General features: G+C 42.0%; 1 protein-coding gene across 1 annotated transcript in view; it reads right to left on the reverse strand.

The window, feature by feature from the left end:
* Positions 1-15,892, reverse strand: part of HCRTR2 (hypocretin receptor 2) — a 34,090-nt gene extending 18,198 nt beyond the window's left edge. Inside the window, exons 1-2 of the mRNA XM_009942336.2 lie at positions 15,664-15,892; positions 202-380 (exon numbers count right to left, since the gene is read on the reverse strand). Of these exons, the coding sequence (XP_009940638.1) occupies positions 202-380; positions 15,664-15,892 (408 nt within the window). The remainder of the gene's footprint in view (positions 1-201; positions 381-15,663) is intronic.
* Between the last annotated feature and the right edge of the window lie 9,040 nt (positions 15,893-24,932).

Consider the following 24,932-nt stretch of genomic DNA (forward strand, 5'->3'; position numbering starts at 1 on the left):
CAGAAGGACCAAGAACAATATTTATTAAGCATAAACATATTCACAAGTGGAACAGTCCTTCAATCCTCAGCAGGTACCCTGAGATACCCACTTCAGTAGCAGGGATGGACTTCCATTAGATTACCACTATTAGGAAGATGCATTGTTCTTTCTCTTTTTCATAATACAGGTAACGTGTACACAAACGCCGTAAAACACTACCTGTAAGTAGGGAATCACTTTGCAGAGGGGCTGCCCAAAGAACCAAGTTTCTGTGATGTCCACGACTAAAGTTGCTGGAAGACAAGTAATTGTGACCAGAATGTCAGCCAGAGAGAGATTCACGATGAAATAGTTGGTAACTGTCCGCATGTGATGATTCTTCCACACTGCAATGCAAACTGAGTTTGGAAAGACAAATTAGTGAGATGGAACTGACTTAGGGAATGCTTCAACAGGAAAACCTTTGGCTTTGCAGAATTGAGGAAATGTTTGTGTCCTTTGTTTAATACAGAATATTTGACTATGCAGTTTGGTGTAAGAACCATAGGTTTTCTTTTAAAGTGGAAACAAGAGGGTACATGAAGAGAGAAACAGTCTACAAAGAGGAGACCGCAGCAGTTTATTTTACCATAAGTACTGTTTTCACTAGCTGTCCACACAAGATTCTTCACATCTATTTTAATCCACTGGCTCTACGGTGATACACCTCTTCACTTGTAGAAGTTTGTCTTGTTCTGATGATAGTGTGATGCTTAATTCAGATCAGTACCACATGGAATCTTGTGTACTGTATGAAGATGACAGTCATTTTATAAAATATTTTGCTGGGCATAATATATCTATCACATCTGCAGACAATCTGTAGCAGTTGTCTGGGCAACTGTCATTTGAGGTAAGCAAATAAAAGTAGTTTTTGCAGTATAAAGCACTACCCAATTTAAATGTGGTATATTTTTGATGATGATTACTGTGATCAAAAGCAGCACGTAGCAAACACTCTACAAGATGTGCCTTTAAAGCTTGTTTTATATCTTTTCTTTTCCCTCTTTTTCATTTTGAAAGGCTTTTAGAAATGAGAAAAATCAGTCTTTTCACGTGATTGCAGAAAGTTCATAAGCTAATACATTAAAAGTGGCAAAACTAAGCCTGAGAAACTAGCTTAAAAATAAGTTATTTAACAACTTTTGAAGTAAAACCCTGAGAGCGTAGCAATCAATATCTTTTAAATGTTTTGGGTACAGCTACCAAAAGATTTTTAAAAACTGATGCACAAATTTTTCTGTAGAGACTGCTATACTTCTTGTAGCAAAACAGTACAACTCCTTGTACATCAAAGGTTTCTCTTCTGTAAACAGTAATTCATCCATCATGCAAATCTGGATGAAGATTCAAAGTCTCCTTAAAACGCCAGGATATAGCACTATGCCTAATTTAGATATACTAAACAGATCACAGAATGCTAAACAGAGTTAGAAGGCTTCTCAAGATGTTGTCCAAATCTAAAATGGAATCTGCTAGAGTTAAGCCATTCTCTTACTAAACTTGCTAGAACAGCTGGAAAAAAAAATACACAGACTTAAAGGCACATAAGCTCTTGAGATCAGATGCTTCTTTAGATCCTAAGAAGGATGGTGTGCCTGAAAGCTGGTGTCTATCTTCCAGCTGCATTAGTTGATCTAATAAAGTATATTACTTCACTACACAAATCTTGTCTTACGTCTTTAGACCAACACAACTACAGTAAGACTACCACTAAGCAGCTGTTGCCAAATTTACATTTTAAAAACTATTATATGTGCAGTTATCATGCCTCTCTTAAATGTGTTGCAGTGTTTAGCTTCCTTATTTAAAAAAAAAAATTCTAATGTCTAATCTGCCTTTCTTTTGCTGTTATTTGTATCACTTTTTTTCCTGTAGACGAGAAGCAATGAAGAGTTTTTCCCTGCAGCAATGCTTCACATATGTAAAGATCGTTATAGCACCTTTCCCCAGTTTTTTTTTTGTAGAACTCCAGAACTCTTTATCTTTCGTTGCTGGTAATTTTTAGAACCTCTGCAAACATTGTTGTTGCTGTTCTCTGGACACTCTTCAGACTGGATTGCACCTTTGTTGTCAGAGTGCAGTGATCAAAACTGGCACAATACTCATTCAAGATCTTAACAGGAGCTGAGACTGGAGCACTTCATCATGAGGGCTATGTTTAGACATTTAGGGGTAATTTAGGACAAAGAGAGAGGGAGAGGCTAGCTGGCCTTCAGTTTCTCTGAGAGAAGATGATTTTATCAAGCAGTTTTTTAGGATACAACCGTCTAAATTCCATCTAAAATCCCTGTTGCGCCACGAAAGATGTTCTTCAAATCTTTTACCGTGTTGCAGACATAGTTCCAAATTCTATAGCTTGTATAAATTTAATCTTTGATATACATTTATCACACTCCTGTAAATTCAAGTCAAAACCCCTCTGCAAAGCTCTTCATTGTTCTTGGACTGTTTTTGGAGAAAATCTCCCACAGTATCTACTACTTCTATTCTTTTCTTCCTGGATATAAAATTTCGGGTTCTCTTCACTATAGCCTCAGATATCTGAAAGGCAAAGCTTATAAATCAAAACCATAAAGGGAACATCATATTAATTGTATTTCCTTCTCATCTGGGTGATTTAAGTTACCTGATAAAGTAATTATTTCCACAGCGTTGCATCATAATTACAACATAACTATCCAGAGCTTTATCATTGTCACCTGGTGCACAGGATTACTACAGTTGTAACTTACATTCTGACAATGCAGAGGCAGCACTTAACAGGGAAGATAATACATTGCTGCCTCTCTGGAAAGCTGTTCGCAGTTGGAAATGCAATGCTGGGGAAAAAAATTACAAACACTGTTTCAATTTTAACACTTTGGGCTTTTACTTATGGCTTGTTCTTTGCCTTAAGTACAATTCATACTGAAAGTATGGTCCTGTCTTGTACTTAGGCAAAAGTTAATATTGCGTGGCAATGTTTTTCTGTACTTTTTATTTCTTTTATTAATAGGCAAAAGTTAAATAAAATGTTGTTTTAGAAGTTCAGTGGTCAGCTACTTAGTTCTCATGCTACGGTTTCAACAGGCCTGCATTCTACCCGATTCAGGCAAGTGCATCTTTTTCAGTAAAGGATGTCAGTGCCTGAAGGTGCCAGGTTTAAGCAGGTATGCATGCTCTTTGACAACGCCTGTTCTCATTCCTGTGCTGACCTGTTTGGGGAAAGCACCTGAAAGTAAGCATTATTCCAGGTAAAACAAATCCATTAAGTTAACAAATATGAGGTCAATCTTATTGGCAGCAAACTGTACCAGAAATCATTTCATAGCATTTTGCATGTAGTGTTCAAATCTTTCAATGAGTATGAGCAAATGAAGCCTGATGATACCCCAGAGAGCTAAGAAAATATTAGCATTTTCATCTTTGATGCAAGGAAAGTGGAGTGCAGAAGTTGCTAAAGGCCATACAGTAAATCAGACACAGAATAAGAAACTTGGCCTCCTAATTCCCAGCTCTGTACTAAGCCTTCCAGATCACACTGGCTTAACACGGACGGAATTTAGATGATTTCCAGCACCTGCAATTCCTCAGAGAAATATGAAAGGCTGTGCCCCTTGCTGCTCAGGGAGCAGTAGTATGCAGGAAAGCCAATGTACAGAAAATAGCTCTGAATTCCTTTGAATTCTAGTCTAGGGGGGCAAGAGGCACCTGAACGGTGGAAAAAATAGTACTTTACAAGCATAGAAATGCAGGATGATTTGTTACTTTAGATTTCTCTCTTTATGCCTGTGTTTCCCCTCTTGACCTCATCTGTTCCTTGCAGAATAGACCATTTTCCATTCTTTCTATGGCACACAGCACAAAAGCATCTTAATTAGTGTGTTTACATACTACCATAATAATCAAGTCTCCCAGAAACTTATTCTATGAATGTATATAAAAAATGAATTTGTGTAAGAAAGACTGTTAAGCTCTGAAGAGAAAGTATTTTAAAAAGAAGTCAGCTTTTCCCTCCACCCATTGCCCTCTGCTGGTTGCAGACCTGGCTGTTTTCAACCTGCACAAGCACTGCCAAGGTTTTCTTTCAGTGCAAGGCTAAAGAGAGCTGTGAGGATTTGCTGCAAGTTATTTGAATAGGACAGAATGGTCTAAATGGCAGAAAGTTAGTTCAATATATTCTTTCCAGACTCGATGTCTTTCTGAGTCTACTACAGTACAAGGTCATTCAGTAGTCTTGGACAATAGCTTCATTGATATACCAGTGATCTAGCAGGTCATTGCAAAAGATGCTTTAGCCTGTGTTCAAAAACTGCTATTTTATAGGTGCTCAAAATAGTTTGACTATGCCACTGCACATATAAGTAGTTAAGCACCAGAATAAAAGAGTTTCGTATACTGTCTGTGCTTACTCCTTTAAATATGCATTTTCATCTCAGGTGGTTCTATAGAGAAGTGGAGGCACTCAGCTCCTGCATAAACCCGAAAGAAACATGCCAGAGAAAGCAAGCCGTGTGGAGTGAGAAATGCCATCTGCCTGCCCAGAGTGAAATAGCAGAGAGCTGGGACTTCCACTCAGCTTGACGAAAAGAAGCAATGATGAGAAAGGCAGTAAAAATTCTCAACCAGGAGGGTGTTTTACCAAAACAGTACTCCAAAATCATAAAACAGGAGATAAGGGCAGCACGAGCCTTGCTGAAAAACTTGGGAAACACAACGGAATCGACAGGTTGCCAGTTCAGTTAGGGCACAACATATTGGCATAAACTGAGCTCTTCAGACCTCTGCTGAAAATCTATGAAATAGTGAAGATAGCTCTGAATAAAAACCTCGATTTAACATTATTTGCAAATCTTTTATGCAACCTTTGATGTTCCCAGCTATAAGCAAGAGTGAGGAAGTGGGGAAAACAGTATTAACACAGGCGTTGGAGAGGAGCAGAAGTAAGGGGAAAAAAAAAAAAAAGTGGAAAAGTGAGAGTAAAGAAACTGAGAAACGTGCTCCTACTGTGCATGATTTTCCTGACTGCTAGAACTGTACTGAAACCTAATTACCTGCCCAGTGTATTTTATTACTTTCTGTATTTCAGTTTTTATTTTATAAAAACTCTCCAAGGTACGGTTAGTAACTTTGCTGCAAATGAAAACACACAGGCCAGCTTCCACAAAGGGCAGCTGTTTTTCTAATGGTTATTAAGGATATCGGACTCTCATAACTCCTTCATCTCACTGCTGAGGCATTCATTTTCTTTTGCCAGGATCAAGCAAAGCTTTGAGCAAAACGCTTGCTATTCCCACCTCTGCCACACAGTGTCAGTGAAGGCTCGGAAACGACCTGGAGCTGCCCGGGTGACTGTGTGGAAAAACTGGGGGAAGCTTTCCCCGCAGGAGGACAGTTCTGCGAGAAGAAAGCCGGTGTCACACCCCATCCTCCAAACGTTCGTGATCGCTCACCCCCCAAAAAAGTCTCACAGGCAAGTCCCAAAAAAGACTGAACAGAACAAATTCAACTCAAATTTAAAATTTGAGAGAGATGCTATTGGAAGTCCATCCAGAAAGCTACCTCAGCATCCTCCTGAAGAAAAAACCCTCTCATATATGACAGTACGGTGAGATTGGTATTTTTCATGTACAGATTTAATCCCTGTTGGTTTAGTGTCCTGGGACATTTTAATTAGAGGCTGTAATGCCGCCTATTCAATTAGTGTAGCTCATTGTATCTCAAGCTGAGTATGAAAACAATCGAAAGGCTCCAGCTGGTGTCAAATGCAGCTGCTTGCCTCCTGGAAGATTTATGCTGTCTTGAGCATATTAAACGTTGTGTTGCAGTCCTTTCACTGGTGGACTGCTGGTGCAGTTGTCAATTTGTTTTTTACCTGTCAACCGTAAATCACTTACCTAACACTCCAGAAATCTTATCAACATCTTATTCAAGGGGTCATCTTCCAGTGTGACTTCTTGGCCAAAATAGAAACATAATTTCCATAATAAGCAATACCTCACATTTCCTTATATAAATGAATGACACTACCTCTTACCTCATTTTTGGTGAATAACAAATCATGTAAATGCAAACAAAGAATTATTTTCTTTCCCGTAATACTAATAAACTTCAACAATTTCATTTTGCTTTGGTATTTCAGTATCACAATTGTTTGGCTGAAATATCACAATATGGCCATCCAGCAGTCATTTGGAAGTAATGCTGTGATTGTAAGCACTGGTCATCAGCATCTCCAAATGCATGAGGCAGAAAGCTTCTAAAGAGCTTTACTCCCTCACAATATTTTACAGTCAAACAGTGATATAAAGTATGCGTTAAAAAGATTTGAGTTACACATTACTACCCCCTACACCCACAAAAAAAATTGTTTCCATCTGGCAATAAACTTGTTCTTCATATGTCATTCTCCTCCTTGGTCTTTTTTGGTGATGCCATTACCCACTGAGAATCAAGGTCTGGGTCAAGTTGAAAGGAAGGCTGAGTAGGCTACCAGACAGGATTCTGGAGAGGTAGAGCCCCTGTGGAAACACGGAATCAATGCATACTGTTGGAAGGAAAAATGCTGTCATAGAAACTATTTTCATTATGAAAGATTCCTGATTGAGGATTCTTCTGCTTTAATTTAAGAGTTTAAAAAATAGGTGCCTAAGACTAAGCTTATTGTATTTGTTTTAGGAAGGCTTTCCATGAGTCGTTCAATAACTTTATTGATGATCTTGATTATGCGGTGAGGAGCACTTGAACTAAATTGCAGAGTATATATAATCAGGGGGCTTTGAAACCAGCAGTGAGAACAAAAGATCTAAAACTAAGTGAGCTCTTCTGTGAATAGGAAGATGATATCTACTTCCCGGGCTGTCCATCTCTTACCCACTATTAAGTTCTAAACTCACACATTACTTCATTTTTTACATAACTAATCTTATATGAAAAAAGGAATCCAATGTAAGATCAAGTTTATGTTGAAAAATTCATAAAAAGAATGACACAAACAAAAAATAATTTTTATACAGTATTTATTATACAGGAAATATTGAAAAAAATCCTGCAGCTGATAATAATGCCCAGCTGTCCCTGAGTATGTGATGTGACAGTTAAAAAGATGGACAATATTCTGGGCTGCACACACGAAGGAATTACACAGCCTGCCAGTGAGGTAAAAGCTCCTCATCAACAGGACGTGCTACTTGTGTCAACAAGTTTGAACAAAACCATGGAAGCATAACAAAAGGAGTAGGTTGTTAGGCCATGCTCCCTATGTGTCACACATAAACAACTATGTATATGCAGGTTCCATCACCTTTTTCTGGTAAAACTCTAGGAAAAATACCGAAACTGTAAGGAATATATCTGCATAACATTGAACATGTGAAATCTTACAGTATTTTGTTGAATATCAGCTTCACTGAAATATACTAAAGGGGGACTGTCTCCCACAAAAGACAGCGAGAGTCTACATAAATAAAACAGATATACAGCAACTAGTTTGCTTGCAGCAATATATTTTTCTGAGATATTTTCTAGCTACCAAGTGCTCTATTGTACTCAGGCTTTTAACGGGACTTAGGAGTTGAGGGTTGTGGGTTACTCATGTTCTCCAGCCCTCTTCTGTGTTTATTGCACTGCCTCATTATTGTGGCACTAGAGAAGAATACAAGAACTGAATTCTGCTTGCTGGAAGCTTATTTCTACAGATTACAATTGGGAGTAATAGCACAAACATCTAATTGGCACAGGATTCATTTTCTAACTCAGTCACATTACACAATCTTAGACAATTAACAGTCTTCTGGAAATGGGAGTTATTACCAGAAGATCAGCTATGCTATAAAAACAGACTGCCAAAGATGCCAGGTTTGGTCAGCTCTGGAGGAACTGAAAGTGAACCATCACACAGTTTCTAAGCTAACTGTACTGAGTAGCACAGACAGATTGGTTTTAGATTGTCCCACCACACACACATGCGCATACACACACAAATCATTACAAGTATTAATTGGCAACCCCGGTCACCTCTGCAGAGCTGACTATACTGATTGACCAGTTATTTCGTCATCACATTTGATATACTTATTTTTCTATCCATAGTAATGATAAAAAACCTACAAAATCCTTACATAAACTTCATGTTAGAGATGGAAGTACCATAAATATAGTTGTCATACTGCACCTGACACTGCAATAAAAAGATTTCATGCTTCACTGTGATTCAGTTTAAACCTGCATGACTCATTAAAATCAAGGTATTCTCCGTGGCTGAAATGCTGTACAACTTTGAAACCATATGCTTCAAAATTCGTCTGTCAGACAGTGTAAAATGGAGTTGCACTAGGAAAAAACCCTTCCGTGTCCATGTCTGTTTCTAAAGTAGATGTAAGAATCCCTTTTCTTTAGACTACACAAAGAAAACACATTTACTATGCTAGTGAAGTGCTACAGCAAATATCTTGCCTAGTGTACAACTTCTGAATCAGTATCGTGAATCCACATTGCCAATATAATATTCCCCAAACTGGGCTAAAATCCTTGCAGTCTTACTGCGCTGAGAACCAGGAGGCAGAGCACAGTCCTGCCAGGGCTGAGAGCCCCCAGACTCTGCAACCGCTGCCCCTGCCCAGGGGCTCACTGCCTGGCCTGGAGGCCAGCTCTGCTACTGGGCAGCATGTAAGCTGGGATCAGGCTGCTGGGAACAGAGCTGTCGGAGAAAGGTGTGACACACCTCTTTTTGGGGGGCCACCTCTTTGCCTGGGAGCTGTATTTAAGCTCAGGCTGTCACACTTCACTCAGGCGAAGACCACGTTGCAAGTATGCACGTGCCTTGCTGATTTTGATTGTAATCCTCACCCATGGACTTGACTTTCTGGCTTAACCTCAGACCTGCTTCACCACTATGGATTTGTCTGGCGATTGCAGAGAGGAGACTGAACCTCGGTAAACATCACCAGACCTCCCATGCTCTCAGGCACTGTGGGACCGTGTTGGTGAGTACACTGCCCTGTCAGTCTTGCTGCTGCCCTTCGCTCCTGGCTCTTCTTCCCCTGGGGAACAGTCCGTTCTAGCTCTTCTCTGACAAATTCCACTTGTGAGATGTACAGCAAGTAAATTAGCTGCTAATGTCCAAAAAAAAGGTTTCACTTGACATGCAAACCAAAAAGCAAATAATGCTTTGAAAACAAAGAAGCATTCCAAAACCTTTTTTTTTTCATTTTGAAAGAAGGTGAGTTAAAGCAGGAAGCGACAACAGCTTTCATTTTATTTGATAATGCCCCAAAGACACTTCTGTCTGAAGAGTACTTCAATAACCTAAGGAGTAGATGTTTTAGTTTCTGTTCAGCTCTTGGCAAACAGGGCTTTACTGTTTCTATTGGTCTTGGAGTTGTGCAGTTGCTGAATAGCTCTGCTGAGTTACTTTCTCTCTTCCCATAGACAGATGATTCTTTCCAACACCACTCACAATGTAAAATTAATATGAGGCAGCATATCCTGCCACCATCAAGGTTGCCCCTGTTTTGGGTCGAAATAGCAGAGCTGGTCTTCAGAACCATAGCTCCAACAGCTTTGAGAATGTATAAAATCAGATGGGAAAAGTTCTTTAAAAGTTTCACAGGTTTATCAGGAGCACATCTTGAAAGTAAAATTCAACAAAACCAAAACCATTCAAGACATCGAGCACCTCTGGCAGCTCACCTTCCCTCAGTCTTGGGCATTGCCCTTTTTTAGATTTGGGTTCAACAGGACTGCACTGTTCACACTAGGCAGAGTTGCCTTTCGTCATAAAGAATGGTAAAGGAATGTAGAGCTGTCCCAACTCTGGACTCTTTGATCAGAAAGCATATAGAGTGGAACTAGTTATACATCTCGATATAAGAATCTAGAAAGAAAAGGGCATAATTTCAAATCAGCTTCATCTTTTAACGCTTTTCTACTTTTTGTGTATCTCACAAGGATGCGCATGACCCTTTCTTGCCAGTAATCCTGACATTATGCAAACACCAATGCACTTCAGCTGATGCTCAAACTCATACAAGTTGAGCTCACACATTCTGTACCTTAGGTAGAGGAAATGTATAAATATTGTATCATTTCTTACATGGTATCTTTTTAAAAATGATAAAGCGACTCTAGTTACTATTCATCCAACAGATTAAGGTGACTCTCACGCTGACATTACAAAAGTAAAGCCTTTTCAGTGCCAGATTCTGCAAGTAATCTGGACAAAATTAAACGTAATAAAACACAATTAAATGAAATATGGCTCTTCTACAGTAATCAAATAGGATTCATGAGGATCGTGAGGACCCTGGGAACTACCGACTTGACAGCCTCACTTCTGTGCCTGGGAAGATCATGGTACAGATCCTTCTAGAAGCTATGCTAAGTTACGTGGAGGGCAGGGAGGTGATTTAAGACAGCCAGCATGGCTTCACCAAGGGCAAGTCCTGCCTGACCAACATAGTGGCTTTCTATGATGGTGTGACTAGATCAGTGGACAAGGGAAGAGCTATGGATGTGATCTATCTGGACTTCTGTAAAGCCTTCAACACAGTCCCTCACAACATCCTTCTCTCTAAATTGACGAAATACGGATTTGATGGGTGGACTGTTCGGTGAATAAGGAATTGGTTGGAAGGTCGCACCCAGAGCGTAGTGTCAATGGCTCGATGTCCAAATGGATGCCAGTGGCAAGTGGTGTCCCTCAAGGGTCTGTGCTGGGACCAGTGCTGTTTAACATTTTCATCAATGACTTAGAGAGACTGAGTGCACCCTCAGCAAGTTTGCAGACGACACCAAGCTGAGCGGTGCAGTTGATACACCAGAAGGACAGGAAGCCATCCAGAGGGACTTCGACAAGCTCGAGAAATGGGCCCGTGTGAACCTCATGAGGTTAAATAAGGCCAAGTGAGAGGTCCTGCATCTGGGCCGGGGCAACCCCTGCTATCAATACAGGCTGGAGGATGAAGGGATTGAGAGCAGCCCTGATGAGAAGGACGTAAGGGTACTGGTGGATTAAAAGCTTGACATGAGCCACCAGTGTGCACTTGCAGCCCAGAAGGCCAACCTGGACTGCATCAAGAGAAACTTGGGCAGCAGGTCGAGGGAGGTGATTCTGACCCTCTACTCTGCTCTGGTGAGAGCCCACCTGGAGTCCTGTGTCCAGCTCTGGAGCCCCCAGCACAGGAAAGACATGGAGCTGTTGGAGCGGGTCCAGAGGAGGGCCACAAAGATGTTCCAAGGGCTGGAACACCTCTCCTACGAGGACAGGCTGAGAGAGTTGGGGCTGTTCAGCCTGGAGAAGAGAAGGCTGCAGGGAGACCTTCCAGCGGCCTTCCAGTACCTGAAGGGGGGTTATGAGAAAGATGAGGAAAATATTTTCAGCAGGGCCTGTTGTGATAGGACAAGGAGTAATGGCTTTAAACTAAGGGAGGGTAGATTTAGACCAGATATAGGGAAGAAATTTTTTACCATGAGTGTGGTGAAACACTGGCACAGGTTGCCCAGAGAGGTAGTGGAGGCCCCATCCCTGGAAACATTCAAGGCCAGGTTGGACGGGGGTCGGAGCAACCTGGTCTAGTTGCAGATGTCCCTGCTCACTGCAGGGGTGTTGGGCTAGACAACTTCTCAAGTTCCCTTCCAACCCACAGCATTTTATGATTCCACGATTCTATGGCACCATTTAAAAGAATATATGACCCATCCAATTTTACCAACACGTGCATGCCTGCATAGACCTCAGTATTCACCAGATACTTTAAAAATTATAACAGAGCAGCATTTGAGACAGTTGCCCATTGATGGGCTTTGACTAGAACTCTGGTGTTAGAACTATGCACAAACCTTTTCTTCTCCAGCCCTAAAAAATCGAACTATAACATGCTGTTGAGCTCTATGAGTCAGACTATGAACTCTTTGAGGAAAGGACCACAGTGGGGTTCTATACAGATCTCAGCGTAACTAGAAGTTACTGCAAAATAGATCAGAAATAATAGACCTATCCAGAGAAGAGTAATTCTCTGTCAATTAAATGTGGTTTCATTCTGAGTTAGAAAGAAAAACAAGTATCATCAAATTGTGTGAGTAAAGAAAGCTTCTGAAATCTCTCACTGATGTCCTCCATGGTCTCTTGGCCTTGGAAGCCAGCAGTGCTGAGGACTTTCAAGCTGGGTGCTGGCAGGTTGTGTGTCCCCAGGATCTCAGATCCTGCCAGCTCTGGGGAGGGCTGCCAAGAGGCCCAGCGGCCCAGCTGGTGGGACAGCAGAAAACTGCTTCTTCTGCCTTCAGTCTTTGGTCAAACCGAGTGACCTCTGATGTATATTTTGGTTTTGATGAATGCATGTTCCCTAAGGGAAACCATTTCATCAGAAAAGTTCTGACGTATGCGAATGAACAACTTATACAAGGACCATTCCCATTCTTTACCTGTATAAATGGAGTTAAATGTATGGAGTTGTGCATTGCTTATTAATCCTTTGTGGTCTTTTTTCCAGTTATTAACTGCTGCAGCTGGTTACTGTGGATACCACACCAGAGACCTCCCTAGGTCCTGAAAATGTATTTACTTTTTTAATCATGTAGTTTTCTATTATTAAGAAGTGTATTTAATACAACGTTTTCCAATACAGAAGGAACAGATATTTACTCTACAGTCAACTTACATTCTCCCTTAAGAAGTCGTATGTTTTGCACTAGCTGTGCAAAGAAGCTGCAAGTGTTTCATTGCTATGCAGTAGTAAAGAAATCTTTTGGTCTTGTTCGCAAAACAGAAAGTCCTTATCCTCAGCACCTATTCTGCTTCTAGTGATAAACAGTGACCGAGTGCAGCAGAAAATAGCACAAAGCATGCTAATGTTATCGTCTTGATTTCAGATTCTCTGAATGTTCGTGTGACTATGTCCTAAAAACTTCTTCTGTTTATACTCAGTGGCTTGTACTGAGATCTGAGGTGAGCAGCCCATGTGGGCATACACGAGAATCAGAATGCAATAATGAAACTTGCATTCAAATGCAGAGACTTGCTAATGGTTTTCATTTTAGCTGGTTTGTGCAACAGCTCGGACAGTGCATGTCAACTCCCCTGATTAAATTGAAAGCTAAATAGCAAGGCAGACCTTGTTATATGCTCCTGCAAGTAGAATTCCTGCAGTGCAGCTCACTCAAGAGCCCAGTAGATGTCAATCAAAGTTCAAGCTTGTGATTCTACCCTCGGTTGTTAATTAACTGTCAGAATGCTTCAATCTACTTTATTACTAATATCTGAGGGATGTGCTGTGCCTTCCACTTGCACAGATGTTATTGCTGGGACACAATAAGCCTCTTCATCCCATGTGAATGCAGAAATCAAAAGAAGAGGCAGAAATACAATTTTCCAGTACCACATAGGGAAGGGTCTTTCCGCGTTACTGAAGTGCTGTCTGAATAGGACATGGACAAAATAGAATCAAAGCGTTGACTTCACATGCCACAGTAGTCCAGCAGCATGGGGAAAACATAAACAAAGGAACACACGGCATTGTTAAAGATGATACCATAAAGCACTATTAGCCACTAAAAGTCTCTTTAGAACTTCTGCTCTGCTTCAAGAAGGTCCGTGACTAAATCCCAGATTAACCTTGAATATGGATTTTTCAAGCAGGAAAAATTAGCTTCTCAGAGACTTCAAAACATGTACTGTTCTGTATCAGCTTTTCAGTGGTAGCCAAATAAAGTTTCACAAAAATATCTTTGGAAAGAGCATTAGACCACATCCATTTCTCTCCTCAAAATCACCGAGCCTGCAATCAGTGCAGTATGAGCTTTCTTGCATAAAGATGAGACTGTTCAGCTAATAAGCACCTGCAGATCCCACAAACAACTTGCCTGTAAAACAGAAGCAGCAGTTTGGGTGGGTGAGGTCCCTTGCGCAATGCACAAAGGCAGTTTAAAGAGCAAACGGCTCGAGCAGCAGCAGTTCAGGAAAAGGAAAGGTCGGGGGACAGCCAAATGCCGGCTTCCATCCCAAACAAAAAAAATAACACACACAAAAATCAGGAAGGGTTGGCTCTACACCAGCACCGATGTCTCTGTTTGCAAGTGCACAGAGATGGAAGCTTTCCTCCTCGGGGCTTCAGGGGAAAAAAGTGCAAACAGGGCTAGAGCTCCCACAGCTGCAGATTTGACCTTGAATCCTTAGAGGGGAGAGGACAGCCTGTTTACAGATCGGGTGGAGGCGAACAGGTAAACACAGGTAGTTCTAAAACGGTCTTTGCTCTAGATAAGAACGAAGGACACCTTTCTTCCTAGTTTAAAGTACAGTCTCTGCGAGGGCGATTATCTTTACGCTGCCTGCCGAGGAATGGAGCGAGCAAACATGCTCAGGCTTCTGAACAGGTCTAACACAACCTCTTGGGCTGAAAACTCACTGTTTTCGCCAAAGTGTACACTGGGTGTTTACAGGCAGTTGGCGCACCATTCCCGGAAAAAATAAAAAAAAAAACCCAAAACAAACCCAAAACAGTCATGAATCTGTTGAAAGGAAAAAAAAGCCTTGCAAAATTTTCCCTTTGGCTGCAAACATATTTGCGTCTTGCCTCGGGAAGCCCAGGGAGCTCGCAGATGACAGCCCTGACACGCACAAATCCCTCTGAAAAACATGAATGAAAGACCCGTATGGCAGGGCTGCGCGCGCTAGTGCGCCAGTCCGTTCATGAAAATGTTCACCGGCGTAAATGAACCAAAGCGAACGGCCGTGACTCCGGCTCCGTGGGGTCCCACGGCGCGACCTGCTCCCCGGCTCCCGCACCGCCTGCGTGCCCGTTCACAAACCCGACGGAGACCGGCGCCTTCCCCCCGCTGCCAGCCCAACGCAAAGCCCGCGGCTGCGGGAGGGAGCAGCGGACGGCGAGGTCCTCACCCCCCCCCCCCGCCCGGCCACAGCTCCCCGGCAGCGGCAGGAGGAGCAGCCCCCCCTCGGGAGGGGAAGCGGCTGGCGGGCTCCTGACGGCCGGACCCCGCTCTCCGCTCCCCCCACGCCGCCCCCGGTAAGCGCTCCCGCTTCCCGCCGGCCCACCCGCGCCCTCCTTCACGGGTGAATGGGAGCGGGGAGGGGGCAGGCCCCGAGGCGCCGCCCCTCCGCGCTTCTCTCAATGGGAGCCCCGCTGCTGCAGGGAGTCGCCGTCGCCTCCCTTCGCGGCGCGTCCCGCGCCCGTTACCCGGCGCCCCGCACCCCCTCCGCTCCGTCCTCCGTCCCCTACCCCCAACGCACGGCCGGGGCAGTGAGGGGGAGCGGGAACCCCCCCCCCCAGCCGCCCCCCAACCCCGGGCGGGCGGAGAGGCGGAGCCCCCGGGCGGGTTTCAGCACCGCGGCCCGGCGGACAGCGCCGGCCCCCGGCTCTCCCCCGCCGCTCGCCCCGGGCAGCTGCGCCGGGCCCCTCGCCCCCCGCCCGGCCCCGGCACCCAGCGGCTGCAGAGCAGGGGGGGAAGCGGTTTTCACGCCGTCCCGCAGAGAAGGGCCCTTCCGTGCAGCCTTAACTCCCCCCCCTCCCCCCCCCCCCCCCCCCCGCAGCTGGGGACCCGAGCGTTTCCAGCGGGAGAAGAGAAACCCACCGCCGGTTCCCAGCCGCCATCCGGGCAAACCGCACCTCGGCAAGGGCTAACGGGAAGTTTCGGGGGAGCGCGACTCACCCAGGACGTTCCCGACGAGAGCCACGATGAAGACGACGATGTAGCCGGCGATCAGCGCCCATTCGTACTCCTTGGGATGCAAATATTCCTTCCAGAGGTATCGCAGGAACTCCTCATCGTCGTAGTCGGAGGAAGGGGTTAAAAAAGCCTCCGGCGTTTCGTTTAGTTCCGACCCGGTCGTCCAATTCCTGTACGGAGGGGAACCATCCTCGGATTGAATCCCGGACATCCCTGGTAGTCGGTCCGGGCGCTGGGGGGGGAGGGGAAACCAAAAGAAGAAATAAAAAACCCCAAACCAGACCCTCTCAAAGCATCCGAGCTTTCTCCCGCCCGTCCATCGAGGCTTTGTGGTTGTCAGTGAGAAAAGCGGGGTGTGGGGAGACAAAATGACGCGGGAACTTACGGGAGCCAATGCGGGAATAGGCTGGGGATCCGCGTCGGTCCCCAGCCCGCCCTGACCAGCCTTTCCCCCGGCCGGGGGAAAGGCTGGTCAGGGCGGGTTGCAAGTCCCGGGTGCCGGGCAGCACCTACCCCAGCTGGAAAAGTCACCTCCGTTTTGGACGACGTCGATTTTAGTTCCCCAAACCACGCACACCGCCTTCCCGCCCCCCCCCCCCCCCCCCCCCGGCATCTCTGCATCCCTTCCCCCATCCCCAAACTTGCATCTCCCCCCCCACCCGACCCGTCCACCCCTCTTCCGACTCCTATTCCCCCTCGGTTTCCTACCCTATCTCACACAGGCTTTTCTCTTTAGACCATTCCACATTAAATACTCTAGATATTCAAGATATTTGTAGATTAAAGGCAGTGGGAGGCTGCTGTGGAGAAGCACAGGGTGAAAGAAAATGTAAAAAATGAGTGGCTAATGAGGCTGTCTCCCTTCTGTGCCCCTCTTAAAGTTGGGTTAGGTGTGGGGCCAAAACAGAAGAGTTAACCCCAATGGGAAAATCCTTAAAGAGCACTGATTAGACAAGCGTGGGATTTCATTGGATTTGAAGATCACTGAGAGCTGACTGTAGGCTTGAGTTTAGCACGCAGACTCCCTGCACTGAGGTTGTTTCAAGCGTCCAGCTTGGGATCTCCAGACAGCAGCTGTCCCTCAGCTATGCTGAATCGAGCTGAGCTGGCAGAAAGCAGTTCAAGAGAGCCCAGAAGTGCTAGTTACACAGCGCGACAGGATCCTGGCTCCTGGTCACTGCTTCTTGAATTATTTTCATACTTTGCCCAGTGTACAGTTCCCAAAAGAGAAGAGATAGCTCTGAACCTGTCCCTCCCTGACTGAAAAAACCCCTCTTATTCAGACAATCTGTTCAGTTCTCATCTGAGTCCGACATAAGCACCACTTCCACTGTGAAATGACACACCTCGCTTAGTTAAGCCTTTCAGTGCAGAGTCTGCTCCTCTGTAGGAATGGAGGAACTGTTATGGTGGCACTCTACTTCCAACACGGAAGCGTAATAGAGAAGCAGACATTAAAAAACACTGTAGTGCTTAGCTCCAGACAGTACTTTATCTTCCTGAATTGTTCTTTATAGGTATGCAGCCTTCTCAATAGCGTTCAAAGTGCAATACAGCATACCTACACCTGGTGCTCCCTTTGGGCACCAATTTCTATAGACCTGCTCTTTTTGCTTTAGTTCCCTGCAAAATAAAGAAAAAATCCCTTTCCTATTACACAGGGAAGTTGAGTGGACTTTTTAGGCTAAATACATTAAAGACTGAGATATACTTGGACATACAAAGGTAGGATCAGCACCTATCTTACATAAATTAGGAAGGCAGACTTTGCAAGCATCATGAATAAAGATTAGACACTCCACAACCAATGAAAACATCTAAGGTTATATTAGTTAAGGTAGGAGTTTCAGGAAGTGATTTAAACTCTCCTGAGAAAACGGGAGTGCAGGTCTACTTGATACACAAAAAGAGACACATTTAAGGAGTTTGTCATGGTCTTCACTAGTGGTGAAAAGACATAGAGCATGACCATTGGGTGATCAGTAACAGACAGCCACACTCATGTTTCATGCTTGTTTGTCATGGTTTAACCCCAGCCAGCAGCTAAGCACCAGACAACCGCTCGCTCACTCCCCCCCGGTAGGATGGGGGAGAGAATCGGCAGGGTAAAAGTGCAGAAACTCGAGGGTTGAGATAACGTCAGTTTAATAGGTAAAGCAAACGCTGCACACGCAAGCAAAGCAAAATGAATTCATTCACTACTTCCCATTGGCAGGCAGGTGTTTAACCGTCTCCAGGAAAGCAGGGCTCAATCACGTATAATGGTTACCTGGGAAGACAAACACCATCACTCCGAAAGTCCTCCCCTTCCTCCTCCTTCTTCCCCCCAGCTTTATAAGCTGAGCATGATGTCACATGGTATGGAACATTCCTTTGGTCAGCTGGGGTCAGCTGTCCCAGCTGTGACCCCTCCCAGCTTCTTGTGCACTCGCTGTCTTCTTGTTGGCAGGTCAGTATGACCAGCTAAAAAGCCCTTGATTACTTTGCAACAATTAAAAACATCAGTATGTTAGCAACATTAGTTTCACCCCAAATCCAAAACACAGCACTACACCAACTACCAGGAAGAAAATTAACTTTATCCCAATCGAAACCAGGACATTGTTGGTCTGTAATTCCTATATTTGCTTCCAAGTTGCCATAAAGTCTGAAACAGATAATGCCTTTTTTGACAGAGTCCTGTTTTCTTTGTCCCTCACCAATAGTAAGGAATTGAATTTAAAAGGTATAAATATTAAGAAACAACACAGTTTTATGAAAAATACATCTTAGGGCTCATTTTTTTCAACACAATTACAAGTTTGATTGATAAAGACATAAATAATTACGCAGATTGATAAACTGCATAAATTTGGTATTCCTAGAGTACTGTAAGACATTCACTTTGATTGATACAGCAAATTCTGATTAGGAAGACAGGATAGTAAAAAATCAATATGGTGCACATTATAAAGATTAAAAATGGGCTAACTAACAGATCTCAGAATGTGATGGTAGACAAAGAATCAAAGACTGTGCATTTCTCCTGTCAGTTCTTGGTTCTGCTACACCCATCGTTCAATGACCTTGAAGAAGCTGGCAGGTGATCCAAACATCAGGGGTAATCAGCTAAGCGCACACTCTCATCGTGAATCTATAGCTGGAAAGTTTCATGTGATCCTTGACAGTATTAGTAAGTAGACCTGTGAAAACAGATTGAGGTACATAGGAGTGAAACCTGACTAAGCGAAAATACTCACCATGTACAAAATTCTGCTACCGAGGAAATACTTTTCAAATTGAGTCATTTTGGCTGTAGATTTTTAAATCAAGATCGAATGCCTTTCTAAAAGATAAGTGCTAGCTGAGATGGGAATTAATTCAGAAAAGTCGCATGACCTGCGGTATGCAAGAGGTCAGATTAGATGACTACAATAGTCCCATCTGGCTTTCTAATTTGTGAGAGCGTGTTAGTAAAATAGATTCACCTGATGAATTTTAGTGCTGATTTATCTTTTCTTTTAATTATATTATTTGCATCAAGACTAGTGCAACAGTTTACATCTGTTCCTTTCATATACAAGTGAACAATAAATGCTCAAAAGTATGTAATTCTTATTTTAACTGCTTTTTTTTTCAGTTCAAAACCTGTTTAACATGTGGTTTTGCAAACTCCTACAAACAAAGAATATACCTGCTACAAAGAACTTAACAGAAGCACAAATTCAAGGTTATATCTATTAACCTTGCTATCTCAGGAGAGTACTCTCTGGTACTTTATTTAGCTAAAATGTTTGCATACATTGATATCTCTTCTATTCCATAACTTTCCATCACTAATGCAAAAATACTGAAATGAAATTATTTGCCCTAGAAGATATGCCTTGTGGCTTTCAATGCCACTTATTATATGATATTAGACCATGTGAATATAAATCAAACACAATTTTATGCTTTATTGCATCTGATAGCTCCCAGGAACTGACATTCACAGAGAACAAACCAACCCTACTTCAGCATCCAAGTTTATTGCTTTGTCAAACACATTTCCCCCCTCCATAATAATAATTCTATTGCAGACTTACGTTTTTATTAATAACACAAATAGACAGCATTTTCTCGTATCTTAGAGACTACTCCTTTCATTTTAAAATCTATTTGATTCAGAGGATTAGTTCCATACTAGTCTAATAGCATATTAAATTAGAAGCCTTTTATCAAACCAGAATGAATTTTAAAGGTTTTGCAAACTTGGTTTAAGAGGCAGCTGAGCTGGAGGGTTTCTGTTCAGCCTTTGCTGAACATTTTAAAAGGTGCTTTCATTCTTGGGAAGCAAACCACACAAGCATGGCTGCTGAAGAGCAATTGACTGCTATATTGGCAGCAGAGACAAACAGTGTGCATGCGTCCTCCGTTCCCTTCTTCCTTTCACTGTTCTCATTTAGCAGCTTTCCTCTGTCCCCTTTCGCTCTCTTTAGCAGTATGGCACATGACAGTTCAATAGAAAAGTACCAGCTTTACCTTTTTTTTACTTGAGCAATCCTGCTCAGTCATGTTCCAGACTTTGCCTGTGAAGCCCCTCTGGTATCTTTTCTCCTGTAACGGGATTTCAAGGTGGAAGTGCTGCTTCCCCGGCCACTGCACTAAGTTGTTCCTGAGAAGCAGATGGGCTATCATCAACTGAACAATGAAGAAGGGAAGACGGTAAATAAGCAAGGGGAGAGAAGCTGAGAGCAAGAGAGAAATATCGATAGGAAATGCCAGGTTTGGAAATCTATACAGCCATAAAATTCAGTGGGTTAATAAGGGTAGAAACTACCAGGCAGTAAGGTGTAAAGAGCCACAAAAGAAAAATGAATACTGTATTTTTTTGTGTAAAGAATGAATTAATCAGCAAATCTTGCAAATGAACATAATGATGCTCTGCCACACAATGCATTTGCAGTACCACATTTCCTTTAGGCCCATTCTTGTCTTAGAATTAATTCAGTAATTAATTGTAGCTTAGAGAGGCAAAGCTAGTTTTAACATGAGAGATATTATTCAAACCTGATGTTGAATTTTTGGAACCATTGGTGGTGTAAAAAAGCATCCAGCAGTCAACCCTGTTTAGCCAACCTCAGGCGTTTTTCTCTTAGTGTGTAGAAAGCAGTATCTTGTTCAACAGGATCCTCTTTTAAGCAATCCAATAGCTTGCTAAGGTACAGTTACCCAAATATAGCAAGAATATCAGCTATGCTCTATTGGTTTAGTAGTTCACTAGCACAATTAAAACGAGGCAAGCTAAGAGAACTTGCTCTGTTTCTAGTAGTGATCAGACAAGAAACATCAGCTATTGGTTAGAACATACCATCTTCAGTATTAATATCCACCAATCCAGAATTTTTTTGGAGTGAAACAGTCTCTTCCTAGTCTCATTCACACCACTGTAAATTAGAAGTAGCTTCATTCATGTCAGTAGAGTTACGCTGCTGTAATACAAATTAAAATAATACACTGTCTAGTTATGCAAATTCAGATGAACCGGAAGCAATGTAAGAATCTGAGTCTTGGTGAAAATTCTGTTGTGCAACCTGCAATAGAATTTCCCAGCATCATTCCTGTATGGTACGGGTATATCTTCCAAGGTGGTACAATTCATATTAAAAAAAAAAAGGTACACTGTTCCTCCACACTTTTTTGGGGCCATTTGCTTATTAACAGCCAATTACTAAAAGTTCAGAAAAAAAATTGGCTTTGATTAGGAAAATTAGGGTGTTCCATCTGCAGTGTTCACTCCTTCATCAAGTCTACAAATATTTAAAAACAAACGTATTTAATGATCATGGCACAGATCCAACCTCAATAGAACAAATTACAATACACGTTTCCCAAAGAGGTCTCTGAATTGTATATGGAGGCTGAAAGAGGGATGTCTGTTTGCTTGTTTTTTTTATAAGACAAGGCACCCCCAGTGATAATTTCAGTCAGCAAGTTAAAATAAGTAAAAAAGAAAAGCTCTTTTAACTTTGTGTTTATGTGAATACTGGAACTCATTGTTGTAGAAGCCAAGGCAAATTTATTACAAGTCCATCAAAGCTGTTAAACGAAGCAGTTTGGATGCAACATTGCACTCAAGAGCTCTGAAGCCAGAGAAAATATAACTCCAAATATAAACTATTTCTTAAAATTAATTTCCCTAACATCTGCCTCTGACCCATTTGGAAACAGCACAGGATCTTTGGTGTGATCTGAGACAAGACGGATGCTTTCATACTACGTATTCTAAGGAATAAGAAAGAAGAGGCACAAAGCTTTTTTTCTTTCTACAAATAATTTTTGGGGTTTTTTTAGGCCTTCCAGATGAATTTAGCACAAACACCCAATGCTCTAGAAAACATTGTCTTATTTATAGTAAAGGTTTTCATGGCAATTAGAGTTCTGGGTCTATCCTTTACGACATGCAGCAAGGAGAAATCTCTGTTCTGCCGGAAGTACATTTTAAGTAAAGCAAGCAGATTAAGAGTGGGAAGCTAAACAGTGGCAAAGACGGTTTTGAGTGACCTATCACTTTTGGTGTACGAAAACTAAACGACACTCACCTGTATTACAAGCCATGACCTGTATTGCCTGTATTCAGGTTTGCTGACCTACTGATGTAAGATCAGACCAAAAGTACTATACCATGCTATTACTTTCATCAGACTGGTTCTTTGTTCTCTGCTCCCTCAGAAAAGCAGGTCATGTTGCATGAGGTCCAAGACCCCTCTAACCAGTGTTGTATCACTGACAGTGGCCAGGAATAGTTGTGTAGAGGACAATATAAGGGTAAGGCAAGTTTGCAGTGATACTTTCCATCATTACGACTTCCAATCTTTGAGCAATCTGCAAGTTAGCAGCTTCCTGAGGCAAACTGTTATGTCTGGTTAATAGATATGTCATTATGGTTTTCCCCCAGCAATTTTGCCTAATTGTTTTCTGAACCCATCTGAACCTCTGGTTTCCACCATAAGTAAAAGCAATGATTTGCATAGTTTGTTATAGTGTTCCTCCTGTGCTGCCTTTAAAACTGTTGCCAGATAATTTTGTGTTGTTGTTCATATATTGTAAAAATTAAAATATTTTCCATTCCAGTTTTTCTGTACCACTTGTGATGCTTTTTCCTCAGTCAAGCCCTGCTTGAAAGGATCTCCATTTCATCAATCATTTTATTTTTGTTACTCAACTTAGCATCATTAAAAAACTTTGCTACCTTTTATATTCATGCCTTTTCCTAAATCATCCATGAATATGGTGACTAACACAAGTCCAATGTAGGTCTCTGGATCTAGTAATAGATTTCTACTGGCAACTTTTCCCATTTTCATAAAAAATTATTTATTTCTACTGGGTTTTTTTTCTCCCCTTGAACTTATTATTAACTGTAAGAGGAACTACAAAATGATAATTTAGCTTCATAAAGAGTATTTCAAAGACCCTGAAAGCAGAAAATGTTTGAAAACACAAGTATAGCTCATAACATTTAAGGGAAATGAAACAGATACGTGATGTGTACCTTTCCTCTTCAAAAAAGTATGATTTTTTCTATTATGTGCGTTCAAGTGTCTGGTACCTGTATTACATCAAATAGCAAAGTATGCAAAATGGACTTACCAGTCCAGTGTTCCAAAACCCTCTGTAGGCCCTATAAATTTCTGGCTACATATTTGACACCTTTAGTGTCTCCTGGACTGTTTTCATCTGGAGGTTACATATTTTAGTTATTAGGGTAACAGTTTAGTATTTAATTCCTTTTAGTATTTTATGTGAGCATGACCTGGCCTTGGAAAACATTTGTGATTCTTTCCTCTAAATGGCAAATACTGATAAACTCATTCCTGTATCATTTGTAGTTAGGAACTACTTGATATGAGACAAGCTAAGCGTGACTTGGTTTACATCCCTGATTTTAACCATTTTCCTTCCTTTCTCCAGAATATCATGGTCATGTGCTGGCTGCTAAAGTGATTTCCAGCTTTTGCTGAATTCTTCCAGGAAGTGTCTGAAAGAGAGTTACAGACTGTGCCGGTGTCCAGCATAATGTTGACATAAATTATACCTGCTACTGAGTGTCTTCCTTCCTTTCCAAAGCTTGCCTGCCAACATCCTCATTTAAAACAACCATTTCAGGTGATCCATCTTCCATTTAAGGTTTCAAGCCTTTACACAGAGGTATTTATACATATGTCTTGTTTTGGTTGGGGTTTTTTTTGGTGACCTGTTTAAATGAGACTCTATTCATTCAGTCTTTTTTTGCTGTCACTTGTTTGAGTTTTGTTTGGTTTGTCCTATATACTACACTTCCAGCACAGCGTTCTGTAACCTCAGTACCAGATGAATCATCTCAAATGGTGTGCTTTTCAGCACACTGGCTTTCAGACCATTAGTTTAAAAACCTCCCCATAGCTATTTTTATTTTAAGTTTCATCAGTAGGTTTCATTTTCCTTGGATAGACTACCTCCCTAGTGTCTGTTCCATTTTTTCTTAGTCCCAATTAACTGACCCTGCTTTTCTTTACGCCACTTCTCAGACACATATTGACACTCTGCACTCTCTCTAGCCCTGTGTATGGTACAGAGAATGATTCTCAATACATCTTTTCTCAAAGATTTTATATCATCTATTGCTACTATTCTACAGTATGACCTCTTGAGATTCCCATTTTTATATTAAGTCATCAGAAAACAAGACAGAAGTATTTTTTCATGAGAATAGTTCACAAGGCATCAACATCTTTTGTATTCATGTCTTTGTTCACTCTTTGCTATTTTGTTTCTTAAGGTGTGATTTCATATACTGTTTATGCACCCATATTTTCATGTGACATTTAAAACTTCACTGCTGTCTAGATAGTTTATTCCATGCCTACGTTATATCTTCTACAGCTTACTAAAATATTTCCATTAGGTAATAGGGAAGATCTTACTTTTGTCCTGTTTTAAATTAACTGCTGCATGAATATTTTTCTCAATTTCAATGAAATATTAACAGGAGCTATTAAGTGACTATCCACTTCTTTGCACTGCAACGTGCAGAACTTTTTCATAATTTCCCTAACGGTTCTGAGGCTTCTTGTGATGATAGAAAAACATGCTTTATGCATCAGAAATTGAAGATATAATGGCATATAATTTCTGAAGAAAACAAAGAATTTCTTACATTTTGATCTGACCCCTTTCTAATCTTTCAGTCTATGGGGTGAAACTGCACTGTTGTGCCAGCATAGACAGTACTGATTTGTTTTTATTTTGTA

Source organism: Opisthocomus hoazin, chromosome 2 (assembly GCF_030867145.1).
Source record: "Opisthocomus hoazin isolate bOpiHoa1 chromosome 2, bOpiHoa1.hap1, whole genome shotgun sequence".
In the NCBI taxonomy this organism is placed as follows: Eukaryota; Metazoa; Chordata; class Aves; order Opisthocomiformes; family Opisthocomidae; genus Opisthocomus; species Opisthocomus hoazin.